The 25599-nt window shown below is 36.1% G+C and overlaps 1 protein-coding gene across 2 annotated transcripts in view; it reads left to right on the top strand.

Moving 5' to 3' along the window:
* Positions 1-25599, top strand: part of Grasp65 (Golgi reassembly-stacking protein 2) — a 222181-nt gene that overhangs the window by 104621 nt on the left and 91961 nt on the right. For both annotated transcript variants that reach the window (XM_090387073.1, XM_090387074.1), the window contains exon 5: positions 2486-2616. In XM_090387073.1, coding sequence (XP_090243199.1) covers positions 2486-2616 — 131 coding nt within the window. The remainder of the gene's footprint in view (positions 1-2485; positions 2617-25599) is intronic.

A 25599-nucleotide genomic window follows, 5' to 3' on the forward strand; every position in this document is an offset into this window, starting at 1 on the left:
GTACTAAAAGAGGAGATTGAACACATGGTGATAATAAGCTAGCATTGTCACCTTATTAATTTGTCTCCTGAAAAAAGGTGCTGCATGTCTTCCTGTGAAAATGGATGAATACTTGGTAGTTATTTATTACTACCATCTGTAGAGAGAAGTGCTAAAAGGAACAGTAGATTTAAACAATTTCAACTGTACACAATACTGAAGTAAAAAAATATTTTTGTACTTGTTGCACATGTCTGTTCTTGTTGGCTATCTTTGGTTAAATGTGTAAATAGACTGCTAGAAAGTGGCAGCCTTGGAAAAGTCTGTTTAGAGAAGTTAGAAGTGGAAAGAAAAGCAGTATGAATACTTTTCAGAGTTACCAAAGTAAAACAGGCAATTGCTAGTGAATGGCACTGACTCATATTCAGATCCAGTTTATGATCCAAAAGTTTTAAAGACAGATTGATGAAATCATAAAAAAAAAAAAAAAAAAAAAAACTTCTGAAGTTCAAACTGATAAAAGCAATCCTAAACTGCTAAAGCATGCCAGTAATTCAAGGCATGTTATTTTCACGCATGCAGAAAGTGTTCATGTTTCTTCTGCCTTGTATAAAATAATGTTAATTAAATTAAATTAAATAATGTTTTATTTGTTTCTCTTATAGCTCTTCAAATATAGCTCTTCAATTCAGCATACCTCATGTTCATATCCTGAGGCTATTACTCCTAGATATGTTGTAGAATGTTAAATGCAGATTTATTTTACCAATGGTTTTCAGATCATCCACTTCCATTTTGGAAATTGATTACCACAGCAGACTAAACCAGATGGAAGATTTTGACTTATAAGCATTTCTACTGCCATCATGGAGAGTCTAAAACAAAAAAAGATTCTATTCTTTTGCTTATTGATGAAATAGTTTACAGCTGCCAGATAAGTTTCCAGTATTTCTTGATGTTATTAAAGATAAAGAAATAGATGAAGCAATAAATGTTTTCAGCATCATTTCTATCAGTTTCAGTATGAGAACTACCAGATCTTATTATAAAAAAAAAAAAAAAAAAAAAAAGAATTGATGTACAGTGGTCCTTGGTTGGGGAACTGACTAGTGTTTAGGGAAGCTTGAAATTATTGTAAGTCACTCTTGACATTTTAACAGTTCCTCATCGTAGTGCAGAATGTGAGAGAATATTTAACTAGGTTAAAAAAAAATCATTTCTCTCTTTCTGCTGAAGTTTTGGAAATGCTATTGATAGTGTAGTCTGAGTAGCTGTGCCATTGTTATAAACAAAACTTTGACTCAGCATTTCAGAATCAATTGATATCTAATAGAATATCCACAGACAGAAAAATGTTAGGTAAGCTAATGTTTAAAAGCATGAAAACCCCATAATCTGCAGCATTTTGAAAGTCAAAAGTTGGCTGCTATAGTTTCATCTGAGAACACCATCATAGTACTTGTTAAACAAATTCAAATCAGTGCTATTTGAAAAAAAAAAAAAAAAAACAATACAAGCCTGATATTTATTCACTAAATAACCACTACAAGTATTCTACAATGTGGAATATGTTATACTTTTACATTAATTTTACAACTTCACCAACGATGTTTTAAAGCAAAACTGATAATGGGATACAACTTTCTCATTAATGAAAATAGGCAAAATCTGAAATTTTAAAATCAAAGCAATAATACTTAGCAAATCTTAAATGTTTTTTTTTTACCTATAGGAGGGTGAATCAAAAAGTAAAAGCAATTTGTGTGTAAAACTACCACCATATGTCAAAACATGCTTCCAAGGTATATGCTGTTAGAGAAATTTGCATGTCACCAGTTTTCCTGCGTTCTGTTTTTTTTTTTTTTTTTTTTTTTTACATTTGATATGTAATCATTACAGCTGTGCTTTCCAATTACACCATTGGTGAACAACATGCTATGATCAGATTTTTCTAGCTAGGAGGGATCAAACCCTTCCAAATCCTCAGAAGAGTGTTCGCACAATATGGAGTAAAGTGCATCATTAAAAGTAAGGTGTACAAGTGGGTGGAAAGGCTCAGAGGTTATAGAACAAGTTTAGAAGCTGTTATATTAATAGCATTAAATAGTACAATCAAATTACTGCTGTTAGTCAAGAAAAGAGATGGATCACTGTTTTAGAAGGTGAAACTAACGGTATGATTGCATATGGGTCTGCACGTGGGATTTGAGGATACCCTCAAATATTATCAAGTTTATACAAGGTAGATCCCCAAATTTTTCACGAAAACATAAATGGGAGTCAAATAAACAGTGTATAGGTGGCTTCACAAACAACTGAAAATGTTTTTCTGAGATGGCATTGAGAAGCCACTGGATAAAAGGGGACTACATGGAAAAATAGCACCAATTATTATAAAAAATAAATCACCTTTATTTTTTGATTTACCCTCATACATATTATTATCTACTAATAAAACTCATTTTGTTCGTGTATGTAATCTATATATGTATATATAAATCTACAGAGTGAAGATTTGTTCACGCTAATAGAAGCACATGAAGGCAAACCCCTGACGCTATATGTTTATAATACAAATACTGATGCTTGTCGGGAAGTCATAATAACACCTAATAAGAGCTGGGGAGGTGAAGGCAGGTAAGCTTCTTTGGTATTGTATAGAATTATGCATGTATAGAGTTTTTGTTAACATTTTTTGGCCTTTGTTTTCAAATACAAATGAATATACCATCTGAGTTTCTTGTTGGCAGTACTTTTTCTTTTTGTAATCAGAGCTAAGACTCCTATCTTCTCCCCCAAGTATTGTTTCATGGGTTTCAGTGAAAATCATTATTATATAATTTATTATATATAATGTGTGGTCAAAATAACATCATTGAACTTTACTGAGAGCGGGGACTATGTTCCTGGAAAATTCTCTGCTCAGTAAGCTTAAAAACCTATGGGAAAAAATACAATTCAGAAAACTTAGAAAATAAGTTATTATATATCAAGTTTGACAATTAATTTCTAAAACTAAGTTTATTATATGCATGTCAGTGCATGTAGGAGGATCATAATGCAGTGTGCCATAACAGCTGACTTACATGACTGCTTCCTCCTTCAAAATCATTTGCATATCATAATTGTTCAAAGCAGTTGTGTTAAGCCATTGTTATTGTGTTAAGTGATGGAAAAATATAGCAAACGTTAAATTTTGTTTCATAGTGAGGAAGAATACAACTGAAGCCAGTAAATTCATAAAAGAAGTATGTGGTAATGATGCTCTGTCTTGCATGTTGCTGGTTTTCAAGATTCCAGCATGGCCATAGGGATATGGAAGATAACGAGCACTGTGGACTTGTTTGTAAAATTATCACACATATATTGCATCTTATCATCGAATGATAGGGGAAAGAACTTCACACTAAAAGAAAAACAACTTGTGCAATTTGACAGAAGAGTTGGATAAATGGGAAAGCTATGTTATTTTAGTTCTGCTCTATTTAAACTTTGGTATCTCATCAATGATTAATCAAACATTTGCTTGTAGAGATAGGAAGTGATAATCCCAATGTATCAACCCCAGGGGCTCACATCTGGTGAGTATGGGCTTGACACACCCAGTGTCCTCAACTGGATATCGTCATTCTTCTCTTTCTTGGTGATTTCCTTCTACTTCTCTCTCTCTCTCTCTCTGAGTTACCCTGTGTGCACCATATGACTAATAATAATAATAATAAATAGTAATAAGGAAGTTCAAAGACCATATTGGAATGCTGTGTCCAATGCTAAACATTAATGCTAATGTTTTTAGGTATGGGCTCCACCATACTTGGTGGAGCCCATACCTAAAAAAAAAAAAAAAATCAAGCTCGATGAAAGGATCCAGAGGCAGATAGCTCACTTGGTAAGATTTAAAAAGGACAAACATATTAGAAACAAATATGTGGGCTGTAGAACTTGGCAACCATGCCTTTAAGGAGGACCTGAGTGAGGTTTATAAGGCTCTGAGAGGGGATAGTATAATAAATGAAGACAGAATTTTCACTGTTATGATTCCAGAACTAGAGGCCATAAATTTAAGCTACAGGGGAAAGAGATTTAGAATGAATTGTAGGGTTTTCTTTAAGCCAGTGGGTTGTAAATTACTCAAATAAGCTACCTCCCTGAACAATTGAGGTTGACAGCTTAAGGGAATCTACAGATCTGCTGGATAGTGTTTTCTGCGATATGAAGAAAGAAAGATATAGGTTGGGTTTTTTTTCCCATAGATTTATTTATTTTTTTAATTTAATTATATATCTTTATATGTTTTTATTTAGTTAATTTTATTTTTTTTATTTATTATTTTTTTTAATTTAATTTTATATCTTTATATGTTTTTATTTAGTTAATTTTATTTATTTTTATTTATTTGTTTATTTATTTTTATTTATTTATTTATTTATTATTATTATTTTTTTATTTTTTTATTTTTTTATTTTTTTGTAGTACAAGCCAGTGGCTTACTTGTAAAATGTGGCTAATACTAATACTGATTTCCTTAATGGTTTTTCATTCTGTGCACCACCCTTAAGTATTGGTGATGCATAAACTTCTCCAATCCAAGGGACTCTTGACTCTAATGAATTTCTTATAATTAAAATTAATAGTTTTATTCTGCAATGACATATGATTAGTACCTCCTCCTGAACAGTACGCATTGGGAAATATAATGACATATGGTCACTCGTAAATAATTTATACTGCAACAGAGTACAGCTACTCCCTAACTTATGTAATACTAGGCTTTACGTAACTTTTTGCCAGCCGGTGCAAACTTAAAAAAATTGTGAAAGCGTATTTTGCATCCAGTAGGAATAAATGGAGGTATCATGAAAATATCATAATGTGAACCCATTAACACATTGTGTTTTTTTTTTTTGTTTTTTTTTTTTTTTTTTGGTAATTAGTTCCAAGACCTTGGAAGTTGAAATTTTCGCTGTATAACTAAGCTATTTATCTCTCTAAAAGGTCATTTCTATAATGGAACTTGCACTACACTTTTATCGTTATCATATGTTCCGTTATAAGAATCAATTTTGAATGCCTTTGTGATATTTTTCTAAAACATTTCTGGATGTCATTACCATAAAACAATTCTCACTTTATGGTTTATTGGGCTTTTCTGTTTGTGCAGCCTGTTATGAACGGGTAATAAACTTGATTTAGCATTAGCATTAGTAGAGGCATATGATGCAAGAAAGCAAGCTTATTCAGCATCAGCAAAAAAAAAAAAAAAAAAAAAACACACCACTCCCATTTCACCCCTCCGTTCGCTCGAAATACCTGTCCAGTTGAGCCTTAAATTTGTTTAGGCTATCAACTTCAACAACAAGTGATGGAAGTCGGTTCCACCAACCAACCACCCGCTGGCCAAAGGCAAATTTCCGCACATCTATCCGACATCCGTCCTTCCTCAATTTGAATTTATGCCCTCTGAGCTGATTATTCTGAGCAAGATGAAGAATCCCATTGGCATTGAGCATGCTCAAACCATTCAAAGCCTTATACACCTCAATCAGATCACCTCACCGGTGCCTAGTCTCCAGACTCTGTAATTTGCAAAACTTAAGCCTTTCTTCGTAAAAGCAACCCTTTGTTCCATTCACTAATCTTGTTGCCCTTCTCTGTACCCGTTACAGCAGCTCTACATCCTTCTTGAAATGAGGCCTCCAGACCAGTATACAGTACTCAAGATGTGGCCTAACCATTGCCTTATACAAGGGAATAATCACCTCCTTATCCCTGCTAGAAAAATTCCTGTATATCATTGACAAGACACCATGAGCTACTCTTGCAGCTCATCTGCACTGCTCAGAGAACTTCATATCTGCCTGCTCAATTACCCCCAGGTCCTTTTCATTCTCCACCACTGTCAGTGTAATACCGCAGAGTTGATACGTTGCTCTGGGGTTACTGTTTCCCATATGTAGTACTTTACATTTGTCAATGTTAAACTTCATTTGCCACCTCTCAGCCCATCTGTTCAACCTTTCCAGATCCTGTTGCAGCAGCATAGCGTCAGTGGTGTCCTTAAAAACCCTGCCAACCTTTGTGTCATCTGCAAACTTGGACATTAAACTTGATATCCCATCATCAATATCATTCATAAACACCGAAAACAACAATGGACCCAACACTGAACCCTGAGGAACTCCACTAATAACATTAGTCCACATTGAGCAGTGTCCATTGGTTACCACTCTCTGTCTTCTGCCACTCAACCATCCCCTTATCCATAGCAGCAATTTGCCTCCAGTGCCACACTACTCCAATTTGTGCAGCAGTCTTCCATGTGCAACAGTATCAAAAGCCTTTCTAAGATCCAAGTATATAATATCAAAGTTATTCCCTGCATCCAGTTCTTTTGTGACTACATCATAGTATCCAATCAAATTGGTCAGGCAAGACCTGCCCTTAACAAAACCATGCTGCGTCTGAGCTATAACTGAATTCTTGCCTAGATGATCCTGCAGTGCTTCTTTAACCAGTGCCTCCATTAATTTACCTGGAACAGAAGTTAAACTAACAGGTCTATAATTACTTGTGTCAGCCTTTGATCCTCCTTTGTGAATTGGGGTTACATTTGCACATCTCCAGTCTATGGGTACCTCCCCTGAGTCCAAAGAAGCTCTCATAATTATGGCTAGGGGTTTGCTTACCTCCTTTGCTGCCTCCTTTAATATAACTGGATAGATCCCATCCACCCCCAGGTGCCTTTTTATGTTTATCCTCAACAATCTCTCCTCCACTTTCCTCTCAGTTATTACAAAATCATCCAGCTCACTGCCAATGTTTACTTTACCTACATCATTCTCCTTCCTGAATAACTCCTCATGCGTGAATGTAGATGCAAAATACTCGTTTAGATTGTTAGCCACCTGAGCAGGATCCTCAACTGTTGAACCATGAATATCCAGTGGGCCAATCTGATTCATCCCTTTCCTTCTTGAGCTTAAATAGGTAACGAACTCTTTTCTGTTTTTCTTTGCATCCTTTGCCAAGGATTTTTCGTAGTCTGCTTTTTCTGGGAAATATAATGACATATGGTCACTCATAAATAATTTATACTGCAACAGAGTACAGCCACTCCCTAACTTATGTAATACTAGGCTTTACGTAACTTTTTGCCAGCCGGTGCAAACTTAAAAAAATTGTGAAAGCGTATTTTGCATCCAGTAGGAATAAATGGAGGTATCATGAAAATATCATAATGTGAACCCATTAACACATTGTGTTTTTTTTTTTGTTTTTTGGTAATTAGTTCCAAGACCTTGGAAGTTGAAATTTTCGCTGTATAACTAAGCTATTTATCTCTCTAAAAGGTCATTTATATAATGGAACTTGCACTACACTTTTATCGTTATCATATAAGAATCAATTTTGAATGCCTTTGTGATATTTTTCTAAAACATTTCTGGAGGTCATTACCATAAAACAATTCTCACTTTATGGTTTATTGGGCTTTTCTGTTTGTGCAGCTTATCGGGTAGTAAACTTGATTTTATTGCATATGAGAATATACCGATAACTGGAATTGTGTGGGTTTTTACATTATTATGGTGAAATGTGTTCCCCATTCACTTAAATCTTTAATCATATAAAAAACATAAATTTTCAGAATCTTCTCTTCATTCCTATTTACTTATTACAATGGTGAAGGGAAAGCAACCAACAGAAAGTGCAAGTGCTGGCAGTGCTAGGAAATGAAACGAAATTGATTTAGAAATGAAGATGATTAATTAAGAAGTACGAAGCAGGACAAAATTTGTCATTTATTGCATCGAATTAGGTCTCTCTGCTTCAACAGTGAACGTATAAAAGAACATGTTAAAGGATCAACGTATTTCACACCGGGGCCAGTCTGCTCTAACAGTGATCACAAAACAGCATTCAGGTGCTATATTGAAGATGGAAACACTGTTAATAATATGGATGGAAAATCAGATTCAGAAGCAAGTGCCCTGAATCTAATGACCATTCAAACAAGAAGTATTTATGAAGATAACAGGTACGGCAAACCCCAAGCCAAGTTCGTGGCAAGCAATGGATGGTTTAATAGGTTCAAGCATCATGCTGGTTTCCAAAACATTCAAGTATGCGGTGAGTCACCAATGCTGATTTTGCAGCTACAGAGAAATTTTGTGATGTGCTGGAAAAAACACCTTCTTAATCTCCACAGCCCTCAACTTCTGCAGCGGCGTGCTTATCAGCTGGAGAGTTAATTCTGGCAATGATGCTCGAAAGGTAAAACTTTTTGATGTTATGCCTGTCTCTTCTCTAATTTTGAAATTTTTGTAATTTTGTAAACTTTTGTAATTTTTCCTGCACATGAGATAAAAAAAAAAAAATTGAATAATTCTATTTACATGTTTGTCGAACATTTCTTTTTTGCTTCTATGAAATTCAGCACACATAGTTGCGAGTGCAGAATTTCCCTAAATGCTTATTTAGGGAAAGTCTCTGACTTACATAAAATTCAGCTGGCTTAGCACTCCATGGAATGCAACCCTTATGTTAACCGGGAGTGGCTGTATTATTGTTTTTATTTATTTTTTTTTTCTTTGAAGATAAATTTGTTTTTGTCTGCCAGCTGCATTTAGTTGTGAAAACTGGAAAAGTAATTGTATAGAAAATTATTCAGTAACAGAGTTTTTACTGTAAACTTTCAACTGTTGTTGCTTGTTTATAATATCAATAAAGCAGTTTACTAATTTTAGTCAGTTTTTTTGGTATGCAAAAATTATTGCATTTTTGTTTCAGCTTATTTTTGGCATGTAGGTGTGGAGAGGGTTGCAATCACTGGTTTGATGCATTCTCTTCCTTTAAAATAATTGGGCTTATCAGTCTATCCTTGGACCCTTACTTCAGCCTGAAAAGTTTTTAAACTAGACAAAACTCTGATTTTCATATCACAGATTTTAGTGCTTAGATTAACTAGCAAAGCTTTTCCTCTCTCTGAAGGACAGTAGTCTATAAAGATTTATGAAAAATTACATGCTCAGTTCATCGGCTACACTGCTTGATAAAATTAACAGAACATGTAGAAAACAGTGGAACTCATGCAGCATGCTAGGAAGCAAGAAACAGATAAAACAGAAAAAAATTTGGTATGGTAGTGTATCATAGAATAACAATTAAATGAGGATACAGTGAGAAACTTTGGACATGTATAAGTAGGATTGCCAGATTTGAGCCAAATTGCCCTTGTCTTTTATTGAAACAAGAAAGGACGCAATTTGTCCTTTATTTTCATTTTTCAATGCCTGTGGCGGATTTCTGCACAGGCGTAGGAGGCGTACGCTTCGGACCCCACATGTGCAGGGTCACCCAAACCGATAAAAAATTAGTTATATTTCAAAGCTTTAACAGGGGATATGTTAAAAACTCCCTCAAATGCAAAATCCACCACTGAGAAATGAATCATAGAGATAATTTTAACCTATTCTAGCCTCTCCGGCTCATATACTGTATACAGTTTCATGAATACCATGTACTTAACTTCATACTTCTCAATGAAATTATATTTTTTTGACAAAGCATAAAAACTTGCACCTGTGTGGCCATGATCTGATTTTCATGAAAATCGTGTGACTGGTAGATAATCAATAAAATCATAGGTATCCGAAAAATCACTTTTTAAAATATGGAGTTTAATGGCTTTGTTTAAACTGTTTTTCCTATAACTTTACAAAGAAACAGTTATCTATTTCATTTATATGGTTATAGGCACCTACATATTTCATGTTATATGCAAACATATTTTGAAAACATTTCATTTTTTAGCAATCAAAAATGGAATTTCCCCCAAAAAAGAAGAGGCTTTGTTCTTATAACAAAAATTGGGAGCAAGAATATGAATGGCTAGCTTCAACAAATGATCCTCATGAGGTGAGATGTCTCCTATGCAGAAATGTATTTCAAGTTGGTTGTATGGGCATCTTAGCAGTTACTCAGCATAAAGACTCACAAGCTCATAAATCTGCTTAAAAATCGGCAAATTCTTCCAATCTTCTTGATAGGTTTCTTGCGAAAAAGAATAAGAAAGAAGAGGATTTAGTTAATGCAGCTGAAATAACTCATATTTATTATTCAATTAAGCATCACCATTCTTATAACTCATTAGATTGTAGCATGAAATTGAACTCTAAACTTTACAATGATTCAAAAATTGCACCAAAAATATCGTGTGGAAGAACTAAATATGCTGCCATTGTTTGTAATATTTTAGATAAAAAAGCATTGCAAATTGTTTTGGATGATTTAAAACATGATCCACCATGTTTTAAATCATCCAAAATCATTATTAAATCATTCATTATTTTTTTTGTTTACAGATTGATGCTTCTAATAGAAAGAATATGAAAATGTTTCCTTTGTCAATTCAGTACCTCAACAAAGAAAATAGTCCTACAAACTATTTAGTTGAATTTTTTGAAAATGCTGATGGAAGTGCAGATGGAATGTTTGACTGCCTCAAAAATTCATTGAGTTATTTAGGATTTGATTGGCAAAGGGTATCCAGTTTCAGTGCAGACAATGCAAATTGTAATTTTGGGAATAATAAATCCTTATTACAAAATATTAAGAAATTAAATGAAGATGTAATTAAAGCAAACTGCCATGCTCACATTATTCATAATTTAGTTTCATAATTTCGGTAATTTAGATATTGTTATAGAAAATATTGTCTTGAAAATATATGATAATTTTTCTGTTTCAGCTAAAAGAAGGGATAACTTTAAAGAATTTCATGAGTTTGCCAAAACAGAGTTTACGGAAATTTTAAGGAACGTACCAACTAGACTTTCTTTACAACCACGTATACAATGAATTTTGCTTTCATGGAACGCTTTGAGCCTTTATTTCGTAAGCAAACCAAAAGACTATTCCAAACAGCTTTTTAAAATCCTTCAAATTAATGAAAATTCAAAAGAGATCCCTATAATTATAGAATTATATTTTGTTTTCTCAATGTATGCAAACAAAATAATTTGCAAAACAATAAAAGAGCTTGAAAAGAATGAAACATGTGCAAGTGATATTTTTATATAATCGATGATCTAAAAAATTCACTGAAGAATTTTTTTTTTATGAAAACCTGAAACACGAGTGGTATTAGAACCTATAGTTGGAGGTTGGGTTGGAGGTTGAGAAGAGAAGACGAAAGAAGACATTTGTTAACATTAGACTTGAACTTCTGTAGACTGTAATTTGCAGGAAATACCTATGAGGGAAGGTTGTTCCAAAAAACGGCAGTTGAATGAATAAACAAGGAAGATGAAAAGTTGGTTCTGTGAGTTTGAAGTTCGGAAGTAAATGGATGTTGGCTGGTGGCGGCACGTGTTCGGACTGTTTTGAAAGAGAGGGCTGGAATTATAGAAGCCAATTCAGAAGAATAGTGCCCATGGAAGTATCTATAGAAAAGGCATGCAACGGAAACATTATGTCTATGAGACAGCAAATGGAGAGACTCTGTTAGAGAGGAGTCATTAATTAACCTAAATACCCTCTTCTGAATGGAATATAGAAGCCTGAGAGAAGTTTTGGGGGGCACCGCCCCAGATGTGGGGACAGTATTTCATGGTAGGGTGGATTTGCAATTTGTGCAGAGTGAACAGCTGTTTGGAAGAAAAGTAATGCCGAGAACAAAAGAGAAAAACAAAGATTTTTAGATGCAGAGGAAGCAATATTTGTAATGTGCTTGTGCCAAAAGTGATTGGAAGTCAGGATAATCCCAAAAAAAGAGATATATATCATTTTGCCTAGAAATCAGAGTGTCAGCAAAGATAAGCATAGGAGCAGAAGAATAATTTTTGTGAGATATAAGACAAGACTGATTTTTAGAAGGATTGAAATCAACTAAGTTGTCTTTGCCCCACTTAAATGCTGATCTCCCACATTAAATCAGCATTTAAGGAATTGATAGTGGATATTCAAGAAGTTGAAGCTGATTGAGCAGGGTAAGGTTTCTCAAAATGGAAAGTGGAATGCAGTGTGCTATCATCAGCAAAACTATGGATAGAATTTCCAGTTAATGGAAGAATGTCATTAATATACAAGAGGGAAAAGAGTGGGGAAGAACTGAACCTTGGAGAACACCAGCATTAGTGGAAAAGTTAGAAGACAGAGAGCCATCTACCATCACCCTCAGTGAGCGATCAACGAGAAAGCTGGATAACCAATTACAAAAAACAGTTGGCAAACCATAATATGGAAGCTTGTTTAGAAGACCTTTATGCCAAACACGATCGAAAGCCTTTGAGATGTCAAGTGCAACTGCTTGTGTTTCACCAATCTTTTACATTAAATTTGTCCATAAATGAGTAACATAAGCCAGAATATCACCAGTGGATCAACACTGACGGAATTCATACTGCATAGATATACATACTGCCTACACGGAAAGTTTCTAGGTAGTTTAAGAGTTGGCAGTTAATTGATTTCTAAATTATTTTAGAAAGAGTAAAAGTAATTGCAATGGAGCAATAATTGGATTGGAGGGATTTGTCACCCTTTTTAGGAACTGGCTGGATATGAGCAAATTTTCAAGCAGAAGAAAAAACATCTTTGCAAAAAGAAAGTGAAAAAAGGCAGCAAAGAACAGGTGTAAGTTCAGGAGCACAGGTTTTGAGAACAAGTGGAGAAATACCATTAGAACCTGGAGCTTTCTTAGCATCAAGATTCATCAAAATCCTTCTGACATCCTTTTGACGGAATGCTTGGCTACCAGTAGGGCAAGAAGTGAGTTTTCTACTCTTAGCTGTTCAAAATCTAGTTTGGACTGATTAATAACTGCTTTACAATTGTTGTGAACTTTGGTGTAGGCAGAAAATGAAACTGAAGAATTGGATACAAGCCAATTGCGATATGCAACGTTCTTCTCTTGAACAGACTTAGCACATTTATTGAAAAACCAAGGTTTAGATAAAGGATGAGATTTTAAAGTGGAGTGTGGAATAAAGGATTTCATTCCTACAAGAATAATTTCACTGACACGATCTGAGCAAATTTTGACATCAGAAGTTTTGAAACAGTAATCTGACCAAGGAAAAGAAAAAAAAGAAACGCAGGTCATCCCCTTTTGCATTCTTGTAATGCCAAACAACATGAGGTTGGGAATAGCGATGAGATAAAGGCTCCAGTGGAGAGGAGAGAATCACCAAGTTGTGATCTCAGGTGCCTAAAGGACCATTCACTTCAATCGTGTACTTGGAAGGGTTGTTTGTGAGAAAAAGATCAAGCTATAAATAGGATTGTTCGGTAATCTTGTAGGTAAATGAACAATCTATGCAAGGTCATTTGTAATTGCAAAAGCCTCAGCATCTCTTGACCAGCTGGGTCGGTGTGACTAGAAAACGGGAGCCAGCTAGAGTTGTGAACATTAAAAACCCAAGAAAAATTACCTCACTGTTAGGAAAGTTGGACTGGAGAAAGTCAAGTAGGAAAGAGAGAAAGTCAAAGAGCTCCAAATGATTAGTGGAGTTGGGAGAACGGTAGAGACAACAGATGAATTTGACAGAATGAGGTAGAGAGATTTTAAGCCAGAGAAGATCGAAAAGAGGAGATTCCAAATTACGAAGTCTCTGACAGGGAATATCGGAACGGACATATGCCCAAGTACCACCTTTGAGGCGAAAGGAATCATACAGCGAAGAATTTGGGCAACTCAGATGAGCAGTAGTTGAATCAACCAATAACTGAGATTCTGTCAGAAAAAGTACATGGGGTTTAGCAGACTGCAAGTGGAAATGGACATCGTTGAGATTAGAATTGAGACCACGTATATTTGTGAAATGAATTAGAAAGTGTTTGGGAGGTTTAAATCTTTTTGCAGATAAGCTTACTCTATTAGTTTGACAATTCATGGTGTATTCAGTAGTAAAAAAAGGTGGATGGGACATGCTGTATGAAGTAATGAAATTTTTGGATATGGCGTACACATGTTAAAAATATACCCAGATCCTTGACATAAGTTGCCTCGACAATGCCCCCCCCCCCGCATACACACTACTCGGACTCCCTCCAGTCACTATCTGGCAGAGTAGAGGTAGCAAGATTATGCACTAGCTAATCCGGAAGCCTCCTAGAGAGTTACCAATAGGTTCGGTCCAGTGTACTAACTAGCGGCCGGCTTGCGAACCCTGTTTTAGAGCTGTACCCTTGAAATGTAAGGAAGATTAGATCTCGCCACAATGTTCATCATAACCTCAAAAGTCATCAATCATACTGCGTGATGGAAGAGATGGGGAAGAGTTGACCGGAACTTAGCTCTGGAGACTAAACATGGGTTCCACCACTTCAAGCCTACAATAAGCAGAGTGGCAATATTGCATGAGTTGATGAGAGTCATCTAGTAACACAGAGGGGCAGCATTCCTCCATTTGGTGTGGGCACCACACCTTTACCCCTGCTTACGTTGGTTCACATCTGAGTGGTCACCCACCGTGTGCTTGTGCATGAAGGTTATACCTAGGATTACTAATAGTCCCACCTTCGTGAAGGTCCAAGCAGAGGATTTGGCTGTCACAGACTGTCCGGACTTTGCCGAAATTGGATCCACTTGACTTCAGTGTCACCTGAATATCAGTTCCATCAATGTTTTAGACTCCCGGGTAGCAAGTACAGCTTGTCCGGCGTATCTGAGAGAATGTCTGTGACAACCTCAAGGTTGTCAAAGTTATCAAATTAAAGAAAATTCAACAGAGGTCCCTATAGTTATAGAATTATATTTTCTTTTCTCAATGTATGCGATCAAAATAATTTGCAAAACAATAAAAGAGCTTGAAAATACTGAAACATGTGCCAGTGATAATTTGTATATAATGAATAATCTAAAAAATTCACTGAAGAATTGCCTTGATCAAGAATTTTTTGGGTATCAAGTTCATCAGAATTTTCAGAAATTAGACCCTGTAGTTTAAAAGCACAGTAATAAATGATTTCAAAACATTTTATAATGCTGCAGTGAAATATAACTTGTTCAAGTACTTCGAGTCAATGGCATTTAAATTTGAAAAGTGTTGATTTTAAGCTTTCAAATATTTTCAAGGTTATTTCATACGTTTTTTTTTCAGTGCCAGGGACTTTGACAAATTCATCACACTTGTTTTTTTCGTATCAGTATAGCAGATACAGTAAGTTTCTACGTAATTTATAGCAGTGTAAACAGAGGATTATTAACTTTAAATTATAGCACTGCTTACATTTTTTAATAATTTAACTTGTCGTGTAGACATAACGTACAACAATAATAATATTAGTAGAGCTTTTAGAATCGGTAATTTGGCATAGATAGCTGGCATGAGAGTTTGAACCACATGGGTGGCAATAGACAGTTAAATTTATTATCTATTATAAATACTTCGATTTTACAAATGTAGAATTTTAACTTAATACATATAACCACTTAGATTTTACAAACGTAACGACGTTATAACTTAAACTTGATAGGAGACACAAAATTAATATAACATAATTCGTAAGGCTATAAAACTCGATACTGAAATATATGTATATAGTCTTATTACTGCATTGGGATAGAAGTTTAGTGTAATATTTTTAATTGTATTAAATTTATATTTAAACTGTATTAAAATTGAATCAAAATCATGCCTCAGACCAGAGCAGCAAAGCAAAAGCCTCAAGATAGTGGGAGTGCTGTGGCTCGGGGGAGAACTAAGTGGGATGGTTGTCCTCCGATCACAGCCTTTTGATGTGCTGCTTGTTTGATTTTTGTGGCGCAATCACGAACGAGACATGATATTGCTAAGGGGAATGTCTTTGTGTGTGTTGATGTAAGGAGTGTAAGGAAATCAGGTGCCATCTCAGCATTGTTATGGGCCTTTACGAGAGCTTGAAGAACAGGGTAGATGCCCTTGAAAGACTTGAATTGAGGGGCCCCTCAAGCTCTCAGCTGTCCACATCAACACCAGAGCTTGCACTTGAACATCATGCAACACAGCGGCAACCCCAAGGCAGAATGCACTGGACCCACAGGAACTAGTTGTTGTCGCTGACTCTATTTCCAGAGAAACGGGGAATATATTGTGCAAAAAGGATAGATGGAACAGGACTAGGGTATGTTTGCCAGGGACAAAAGTTGATGACGTAGAGCATATATCTTTTAAGAGCAAAAGAGGTGATATTGTTGTACAAGTTGACACCAATGATATTAAGAGTAGGAGAATGGCGGGAATTACTTAGCAAGTAGAAGTCAATGTTGGAAAAAAGCTGCCAGTTAGGGTTGAATTTGAAGATATCTGCAATTCTGCCCAGACACGATAGGAGAGAGAGAGTATATGATGAGGGCCTTGTCAATCAATTCGGCCCTGGGAGATTGTGCAAGGCTCAGGGGGTAGGATTTTTTTCAGCCTGGTCTGTGCTTGTTAACAGGACAGACTGCTTCTGCAGGGATGGGATATACTTAAATAGAAAGGGGTGCAAGAATATTTGCTGGTGCTATCGAAGCAGTGTTAGGTGGGTCGGAAAACTGCTTGCTTGGGGCGGCATACACGTACTAATATATTAACAGTAGCCGCTTGCAGAAGTTAAAGTGATTCTTGCACTGCTTCTATTGGAATGAACAGCAGCCTGGAAAACAAGGTGCTATGGATTTCAGGGACTGCTGGGAGTCATTGCGGAACAAGTAAATACATGGGCTGTGTTATAATAGCTAAGAATAAAAGCAGGTGCATGTATACTTGCATGTACATCAATGCTAGAAGTGCAGTAAATAAATTTGATGAATTTGAGGCGTTGATCAAAACAACAAAGGCAGATAATGTTGGGATATCTGAGAAATGGTAGAAGGAATGCAGAATTTGATAGAAGGAATGCAGAATTTGAATTTAGGGGGTACAATGTGTACAGGAAAGATAGACAGGAAAGGAAGGGAGGAGGAGTTTATGCTATTAGTTAAGTAACACAAAATCTAAGGAAGTGCATCCAACTGACATGGGTGAACAGTGCAGTGCAGTGCAGTGTTGAGTCAATGTGGTTTGACATAAGCACTGGGAAAGCAAAATTGAGAGTTGGAGTGTGCTATAGGCCTAATGACTCTGGTAAGTATAATGAACAGCTGTACAGAGAAATAGTGGGCCAGTAAACCAGATTCTCTTATAATAGGAGATTTTAATTTCCCAGATATTGAATGGAACTTGTGGGTTGGTCATTTGCACACTAGTAAGATTTTGTGGATTTATTGGAGGATTGTTTTCTACAGCAGCATGTTCTGGAGGTAACAAGAGGGAATAATACTCTTGATTTGATAATCAGTAGTAATTCTTCATGTAGTAAGAAACTGCAGATGAAGGAGCCACTAGGTGGCAGTGATCACAGTATGGTGATGTGGGATTGGGATTTACTCAAAGGTAACTACCATCGGAGCAAAAGGAGGGGTTTTTGCTTTCGTAACGGTGACTATGGTGGTCTGAGACAGTTCTTAAAGTCTATACGGTGGGACCAACTGATGATGTTACCAACAGCAAATTCTAAATGGGAAGCATTCAAAGAATTAATCTTGGAAGCTACTAGGCTTTTCATAACAACCACAAAATATAGTTCAAGGTTTAGGCCTAAATGGATGTCAGATGAACTAATGAGACGTGGCAGAAAACAAAAATGCATGGTATACATATAAATTAACAGGTGACTCAGAAGCCTACGGAAGATATAAGAAGGGTTCTTTACTTATGTAAACTCTAGAATAGGCGTCGGCAACCTATGACCCGTGGGTCACCAAGTGACCCATTTGATAATTTCAAGTGACCCACTTGAGTTCCGCAAATAAAGTATAATATATAAAAATAAATTATAAAACAGAAACATGAAACAAACACTTCGAGAAAATATAAATAATAAGATTAACATTTTGGTTTGATTACGAAGTTGCAGAAATGAACATAGGCGGAATACAGTGACATTGTCCGAACAAATCTCATCATTACTCGACGAGCGTTTATTCACTCCTAGTGGTCGGCTGGGCACTCTGACTGCATGCCACCTGCAGCTGACCGATAGGAGCCCTGCCCACTTGCTGATCACGCATCTACTCTTGTTTATGTTTACTTTGTCTTTAACGTGAATAAACAGTAGTTCAGTTCAGAAGTGTGAGAACAGTTACCTAAGCGAAATAATTATTTTTATTACCATGGACAAACAAACAGCAAAAAAGAGATTATTTCAAGATGTGTGGACTGAAAGGTATGGATGTATGGAAACTGGTGACCAATTGATATGTACAGATATAATGTACTTTATGTACAGATATAATTACTGCCAGTACTTACAATATTGAGCGACACTTTTCTTCAAAACATAAAGATGTGAGTGAAATGCCAAATGATGAGAAAAATATGAATACATTGCTAAACATGTATTAAATTATGGAAAACAAAATAAATTTTTGAAGAGATTTGTTACCAGCCACAATCACGCTACATCTGCCAGCTTTGTTGCAGCTCTTAGTATTGGTACCAACGGAAAGCCATTTAGAGACGGCGAATTTTTGAAAAACGCATTCATAAATTGTTCCGAACACTTATTCAATGACTTCGCAAATAAAAAACAAATAATTGAGAGAATTAAAGAAATGCCATTGTCGGCCAGAACAGTTCAGCATCGTATTGAAGATATGGCAAAAATTATTGACGCACAGGTCAAAAATGATTTGTTATCTATACGTAATTAGTACTGCATTTGATGAAAGAACCGATGTAAATAGTATGGCTAGGCTGGCAATTATTATTAGATTTGCATCAATAAATAGTTCGAATCAATGAAGAACTATGCGTTCTTGCTTCAGTGAATGACACGACCAAAGGCATTGATATTTTGCGTCAAGTACAAGAGTTTACAAATTTCAAAAATAGGAAAATATTGGATTTAAAAAGTAAATTGTTTTCCATAACAACTGATGGTGCTCCAGATATGAGAGAAAAAAATGTTGGATTTGTGAAACTAATGGAAAATGAACTTGGCCGCCCACTTTTATCGTTCCATTGTATCATACATGAAGAAAATTTATTTGCAAAGGCATATGCGCAATAACTTAAGGATGTAACGGAAAAGGGTTAAGATCGTAAACATAATAGTAGCACGATCTGCATTAACACACAGGTGCTTTAAAGCTTTTTTGGAGGAAATTGAATCGAAATATGGAGATTTGCTGTTACATGCTGAAGTACAATGGTTAAGTCGAGGCAAAGTTCTTAATAGATTTGTAGTGCTTTGATGATATACAAATATTTCTTTACGAAATCGGTGAAAATGATCTCGAACTCAATGATAAACAATGGTTTTTAAGACTTTTGTTCTTAACAGACATAATGAACCATTATAATGATTTCAATGTACGAGGAATCGAAGAATTTTTGTTCGAAATTAATATTATTTGAAACTGACATAAAAACTAAAATATTTCTTTTCTTTCCCTTACTAAAAAGCCAATATGAGAAAGAAAATATCGATGAAAGCAATCTAAATATGTTCGAAAGTTGTATTTTGAACATTAAAAGTGAATTTGAAAGTAGATATCAAAGTTTTAAGAAGCACGGTGAAATGTTTACATTTATAATACAGCCCGACGAAATAGAGGAAAATGTTTTAGATTTGCAGTATTTTGAATATCTTAAAATTGACAATTTAAGTTTAGAAATGATTGATTTTAAAAGTTCAACGTTGTGAACGGACAAATTCAAGACATTGCGGAAAGATTTAGAAAACACGGAAGATAATCATCTTCTCATGATATCATCGTGTTGGGCATCACTTCCTATGAAGTTTTCATCTTTGAAAAAAATTGGCTTTGCAATTTTGTCCGCATTCGGTTCTACTTATAAATGTGAGCAAATATTTTCACACATGAAATTTGTTTTAAGTAAGAACAGGAGCAGATTAACTACCGAAAATTCAGACGCTTGTATTCGTCTTAAGGTGACTAAGTACGAATCAGACTTGACTAAATTGACATCACAAATTCAGCATCAGGGGAGCCATTGATAATGAAGAGAACGCTTATAAATAAAGTTCATAAATTATTAATGAACTAAAACTTGATAATTATATTTGTTTTTATAATAATTAGAATTATAATTTTTTTTTTTTATGTGTAGTTTAAAAGCATATTGTAATAGTTTTCTCAGTAAAATTTATCTTATTATTCACTAATGGACTGTTTTAAAATGAAAATACTGATTGACCCGAACCGTCTTCTTAATAGTCACATTTTGGTTGATTTTGACCTCCAGCCAAAAAAAGGTTGCTGACGTCTGCTCTAGAAGGAAGGGAATGAATCAGATTGGTCCACTTGATATCGGTGGTTCAACTGTTGATGATCCTGCTCAGGCAGCTAACAAACTGAATGAATATTTTGTATCTATATTTACACATGAGGAGTTCTTCAGGGTGGGGAATATCAGAGCTGTATTAAACTGTGGTAATGAGTTAAATGATTTTTTAATGACTGAGAGCAAAGTGGAGGAGAAATTGTTGAAGATAAACATAAAAAAGGCACCTGGGGTGGATAAGATCTATCCAGTTATATTAAAGTAGGCGGCAAATCAAGTAAACAAACCAAACCATCGCTTCCATAGCCAGGTGGGTAGGAGCAGCAGTGCGTAGCACACGCTTCTTGATTAGACCGGGATTCAAGCCCGTGACCACCACATATCCCCATATTGCTATGGGGATATGTGGGGATATGTGACCACCACATATCCCCATAGCAATATGGCCTTAGTTGCTAGTGCTCCTAAAAACCAAAAAATAACAATAATAATAAGTAAACAAACCCTTAGCCATAATTATGAGAGCTTCCATGGACTGGAGATGTGCAAATGTCTAATGGTGTGACCCCATTCACAAAGGAGGATCAAAGGGTAATACTTTGTACAACTAATTACAGACCTGTTAGTTTAACTTCTGTTCCAGGGAAGTTAATGGAGGCACTGGTTAAAGAAGCACTGCAGGATCATCTAGACAACACTTTGGTTTATAGTTCAGTTTGTTAAGGGGAAGTCTTGTCTGACCAGTTTGATTGTATACTATGATGTGGTCACAAAGGAACTGGATGCAAAAAATAATTTTGATGTTATATACTTGGATATTAGGAAAGCTTTTGATACTATTGCACATGGAAGACTACTGTACAAATTGGAGCAGTATGGCATTAAGGGCAAAATTGTGCTATGGACAAAGGAATGGTTGAGTGGGAGAAAACAAGTGCGCTTTGTGGACTAATGTTATTAGTGGAGTCCCCCACCGTTCAGTGTTGGGTCCATTGTTGTTTTCTTTATTTATTAATGATATTGCTGAAGGTATATCAGTCTTAATGTCTAAGTTTGCAGAAGATATGAAGGTTGGCAGCATTGTTCATGACTAATGACAGTATGCTACTGCAAGCAGTTTAACTGAAGTACTTTACATTTGTCAATGTTAAACTGAAGTTTAACATTGACAAATGTAAGGTACTGTATATTGGTAGCAGTAACCCCAGAGTAACATATCAACTGTGTGGTACTACACCCAAGGTGGTAGAGAATGAAAAGGACCTGGGGTAATTGTGCAGGCAGATATGAAGTTTGCTGAGCAGTGCAGACAGTCTGCAAGAGTAGCTCATGGTGTCTTGTCAATGAATACAGGAATTTTTCTAGCAGGGTTAAGGAAGTGATTATCCCCTTGTATAAGGCAATGGTCAGGCCACACCTTGAGTACTATATACCGGTCTGGAGGCCTCATTTTAGGAAAGATGTAGAGCTGCTGGAATGAGTACAGAAAAGAGCAACAAGATTAGTGAATGGAACAAAGGGTTGCTCTTATGAAGAAAGGCTTAAGATTTGCAAATTACAGTGTCTAGTGACTGGGCACCTGAGAGGTGATCTGATTGAGGTGTAATAAGCCTTGAATGGTTTGAGCAAGCTCAATGCTGATGGGATGCTGCCTCTTGCCCAGATTAATCACCTGAAGGGACATAAATTCAAATTGAGGAAATAGTTTTAGAATAGATGTGCGGAATTCTGCCTTTAGCCGGCATGTGGTTGAGTGCTAGAACAAACTTCCATCTGTTGTTATAGAAGTGGGCAGCATTAAATAAATTCAATGCAGAACTAGACAAACATTTGTAGTGAATAGATGGGTGAAATGGGAAGGATTTTTTTTTTTTTTTGGCTGATGCTGTATCAGCTTACTTTCTTGCATCATGTGCCTCTACTAATGCTAAAGTGGAGCGATGGGCCAAATTGATGTTCAGTTTCACTCATAAAAAGCAAAGCAATGATCTACTTCAATTTTAAAGATAAGTGTTTAGATTTTTCTGAGAAAATTAAAAATGATGCCGAAGTAGTACAAAATATGTTCAATGTGAATGATTTCTAGCTTTTAAAACTGTGTTTTTTTTTTTTTTTTCACGTACCTCAAATTACTTTGATTTGATATCAATTAACGCACTAAACTTGCATTAAAATATTTGAATAAATTCATGCTTTTTATATCATCCATATCATTCATTATCCTTATATATCAATCCATATTCTTTCCCGTAGAAAGCCATGGTTTACCATTAAATATTTTAAATTCTAAATTAAACTAAAATTTGCAAATATTTATAGTCAATATGAAAACAAAATGTTTAATTATTAACTAAAAAATTCTTTCAATTTTCCTTTTTTGGGGTCGGAGAGGGCGAGAGTTGGAGAGTGGTAGCTTTAATGATTTTTGAGTGTCCTTTAATCCAGTCATAGATATCTGGAAACCCTAGGTATAAGGGACATTTAGGGGATGTATTAGAATTACCAAAAACATCACATTACAGAAGTCGATACAAGGTGTTCAAAAATATGGTCACATGACATCAGTGTGGCATATGATCCCTCCAACAGTTAAACAGACCTAACAGTGGCGAACCATGCTCGATGTAAGGGTGTCTATAAGATTCTGTGGCAACAAATCCCATTCTTTCACAGTGCAGATCTTAGCTCATCAAGTGACCGAGAAGCTGGCTGTCAGCATGCAATGTGACACCCAAGGGCATCCCTCACATATTCAATTGGATTTAAGTCTGGTGCTCGTGCTGGCCACAGCATTCACTGGATATCTTCAGTTTCAAGATATTCTTCCACTACTTGAGCTCTCTGTGAAGTGGCATTGTTGTGCATGAAAAGAAAATCTGGGCCAGCCATACCCCTAAAAAGTCACACATGGGCTTTGAGGATCTGTTTTCCATACTTCTGCATTGTTATGATACACTATATCAAAAACATGAAGAGGATGCAGCCATTGATCATTATTCTGTTGGGATGTGTCCCTTTATTTATTCATTTATTAAACATTTTACATTACTTTGGGACTACTGCCCACACTAATGCTGATATAAAATTTTTATCCCTTTGTTTTACTAACCATGTTTTACTTATTTTTGGCATTCTTTCAACATTAGTCTAGAGGTTCAAGGCACTATATCAGAGGTTCCCAAACCTTCTCGGTTCAAGGCGCCCCTGTTGGCTCAGTAATTTTTTCACAGTGCCCCTAGGGCAAAAGAAATACCTAACAGTTCCGTTTATTAAGTAATTAGGTCCAAACAACTTAATAAGTAATGTTGAAACTGAACTACCTTGAGCTAGTAGTTCACGTGGTGTCCGACAGATGTAAATATTGCTGTGTTTCCCTTGAAAATTTAAAATATCCCGTGGCGCCCCTTTGAATTTGCTGGGGTGCCACAGTTTGGGCACTGCTGCACTATATCATCCCAGATATATAATCATGAATTCCCTAATGAAGTTAGGCCTGATAATCTATCCAGTTAATTATTTTGTCATTAATGTTAAAGTTTACAGCCCGCTTCTTCCTGACTATTTTGGCCTTCTATTTCTAATTAATAAATAACCTGCTATCTGCCTTAATACCATTACTTTGCCTTGGCGCATTGTAGCCTTAGTTGCTAATGCGCCAAAAAATCCAAACAAACAAACCATTACTTCTAATTTACTTTCAGTGTATTCTTTTGCTTTTAACTATTGCAGATTATTGCATTATTTAAATATATTTTAATATGCTTAGATCTTTACTTTCTTTAAATATTTTGTATTTCTTTTGCATTTAGTGTATAATTACATACCCTCTTGCTTTACTTCCATCCTTATGGTAGTGTACTTATCTTAATGTGCCATTTTGTGCTATATTTATTAAAACCTTAAAAATATAGGCACCTGCAAGGTGATCTGATTGAGATGTATAAGGTCTTGAGTGGGTTGAGCAGGCTCAATTCTGATGGGATTCTTCCTCTTGCTCAAATTACGAACCTGACGGGGCATAAATTCAAATTGAGGAGAGACAGTTATAGAATAGATGTGCAGAAATTTGCCTTTAGCCAGCAGGTGGTTGTTAATTGCTGGAACAAACTTCCATCTGTCATTGTGGAATTTGATAGCTTAAATAAATTGAAGGAGGAACTGGACAAACTTTTAGAGGGAATGGATGATTGAAATGTTTTTTTTTTTTTTTTTGGCTGATGTTACGTAAGCTTGCTTTCTTGCATCACTTGCCTCTACTACTATACACAGGGTGTCTCAAAAATATTGGTACAAACGTTTAGGGGAGGTAGGTGACATCTAAAGGAATGTGAATCGCATAGGAACCCATAACTGGAAACGTCACCGTAAGTTGGTAGACGGCGCAGTAGTCGCCGCACGGAGAGCATGCATCGATATATGAACTGTGAGCTGGCAGACATGCACCTAGTGTATGGATTAGCAGAGGGAAATGGAGAAGCCGCTCAACGAATTTATGGAGAACGCTTCTCAGACAGACATGTACCAGACCACCGTTTGTTTGCACATGTGCATCAAAATTTGTGCGATTATGGGTCATTTAGAGGTAACAGGAGTAGTGCGGACAGACCACGTTCGACGCGAACTGACGCCATGGAAGAAAGTGTGTGAATGCCAATCAGAATAATCCTACTACCAGCACACGTGCCATTGCCTCTGCCTTAGGAGTGTCTCATTGCAGTGTACAGCATGTCTAGCACGATGATTCCTTACACCCCTTTCATCTCCAAAGGGTTCAGTTACTGCTCCCCTCAAGATCATCCTGCACGTGTGGCTTTTGCGCAGTGGTTTCTCCAAGAAAGTGTTCAAGACTTGAATTTTCCAGCCTATATTTTGGTCATGGATGAGGCTTATTCAGTCAGCACAATGCTCATGTGTGGGCTCACGACAACCCACACGGTGTGCACCCCCATGCGGCACGACATCGCTTCGCAATAAATGTGGGGAGGTATGGTTGCCGACTGCTTAGTCAGCCCATACCTGTTACCATTCCGCATGAATTCCGCTAAATATCTCATCTTTCTTGAACAAGTTCTACCAGGGTTACTTGACAATGTTTCAGCAAATGTGAGACGCAACATTAGGTTTCAACATGACTGGGCGCCTGCCCGTTATAGAAGGTGTGTTCGTGACCATTTGAACAGGCGTTTTGGGCGTTGATGGATTGGCTGTGGTGGACCCATTGCCTGGCCCCCATGCTCACCTGATTTATCGAGCCTTGATTTCTTTCTGTGAGGGCCCTCAAATCTATCATGTATGAATTGCCTGTGGA

The sequence above is a fragment of the Mastigoproctus giganteus genome, chromosome 13, assembly GCF_048544385.1.
Source record: "Mastigoproctus giganteus isolate SK-2022 chromosome 13, ASM4854438v1, whole genome shotgun sequence".
Lineage (NCBI taxonomy): Eukaryota > Metazoa > Arthropoda > Arachnida > Uropygi > Thelyphonidae > Mastigoproctus > Mastigoproctus giganteus.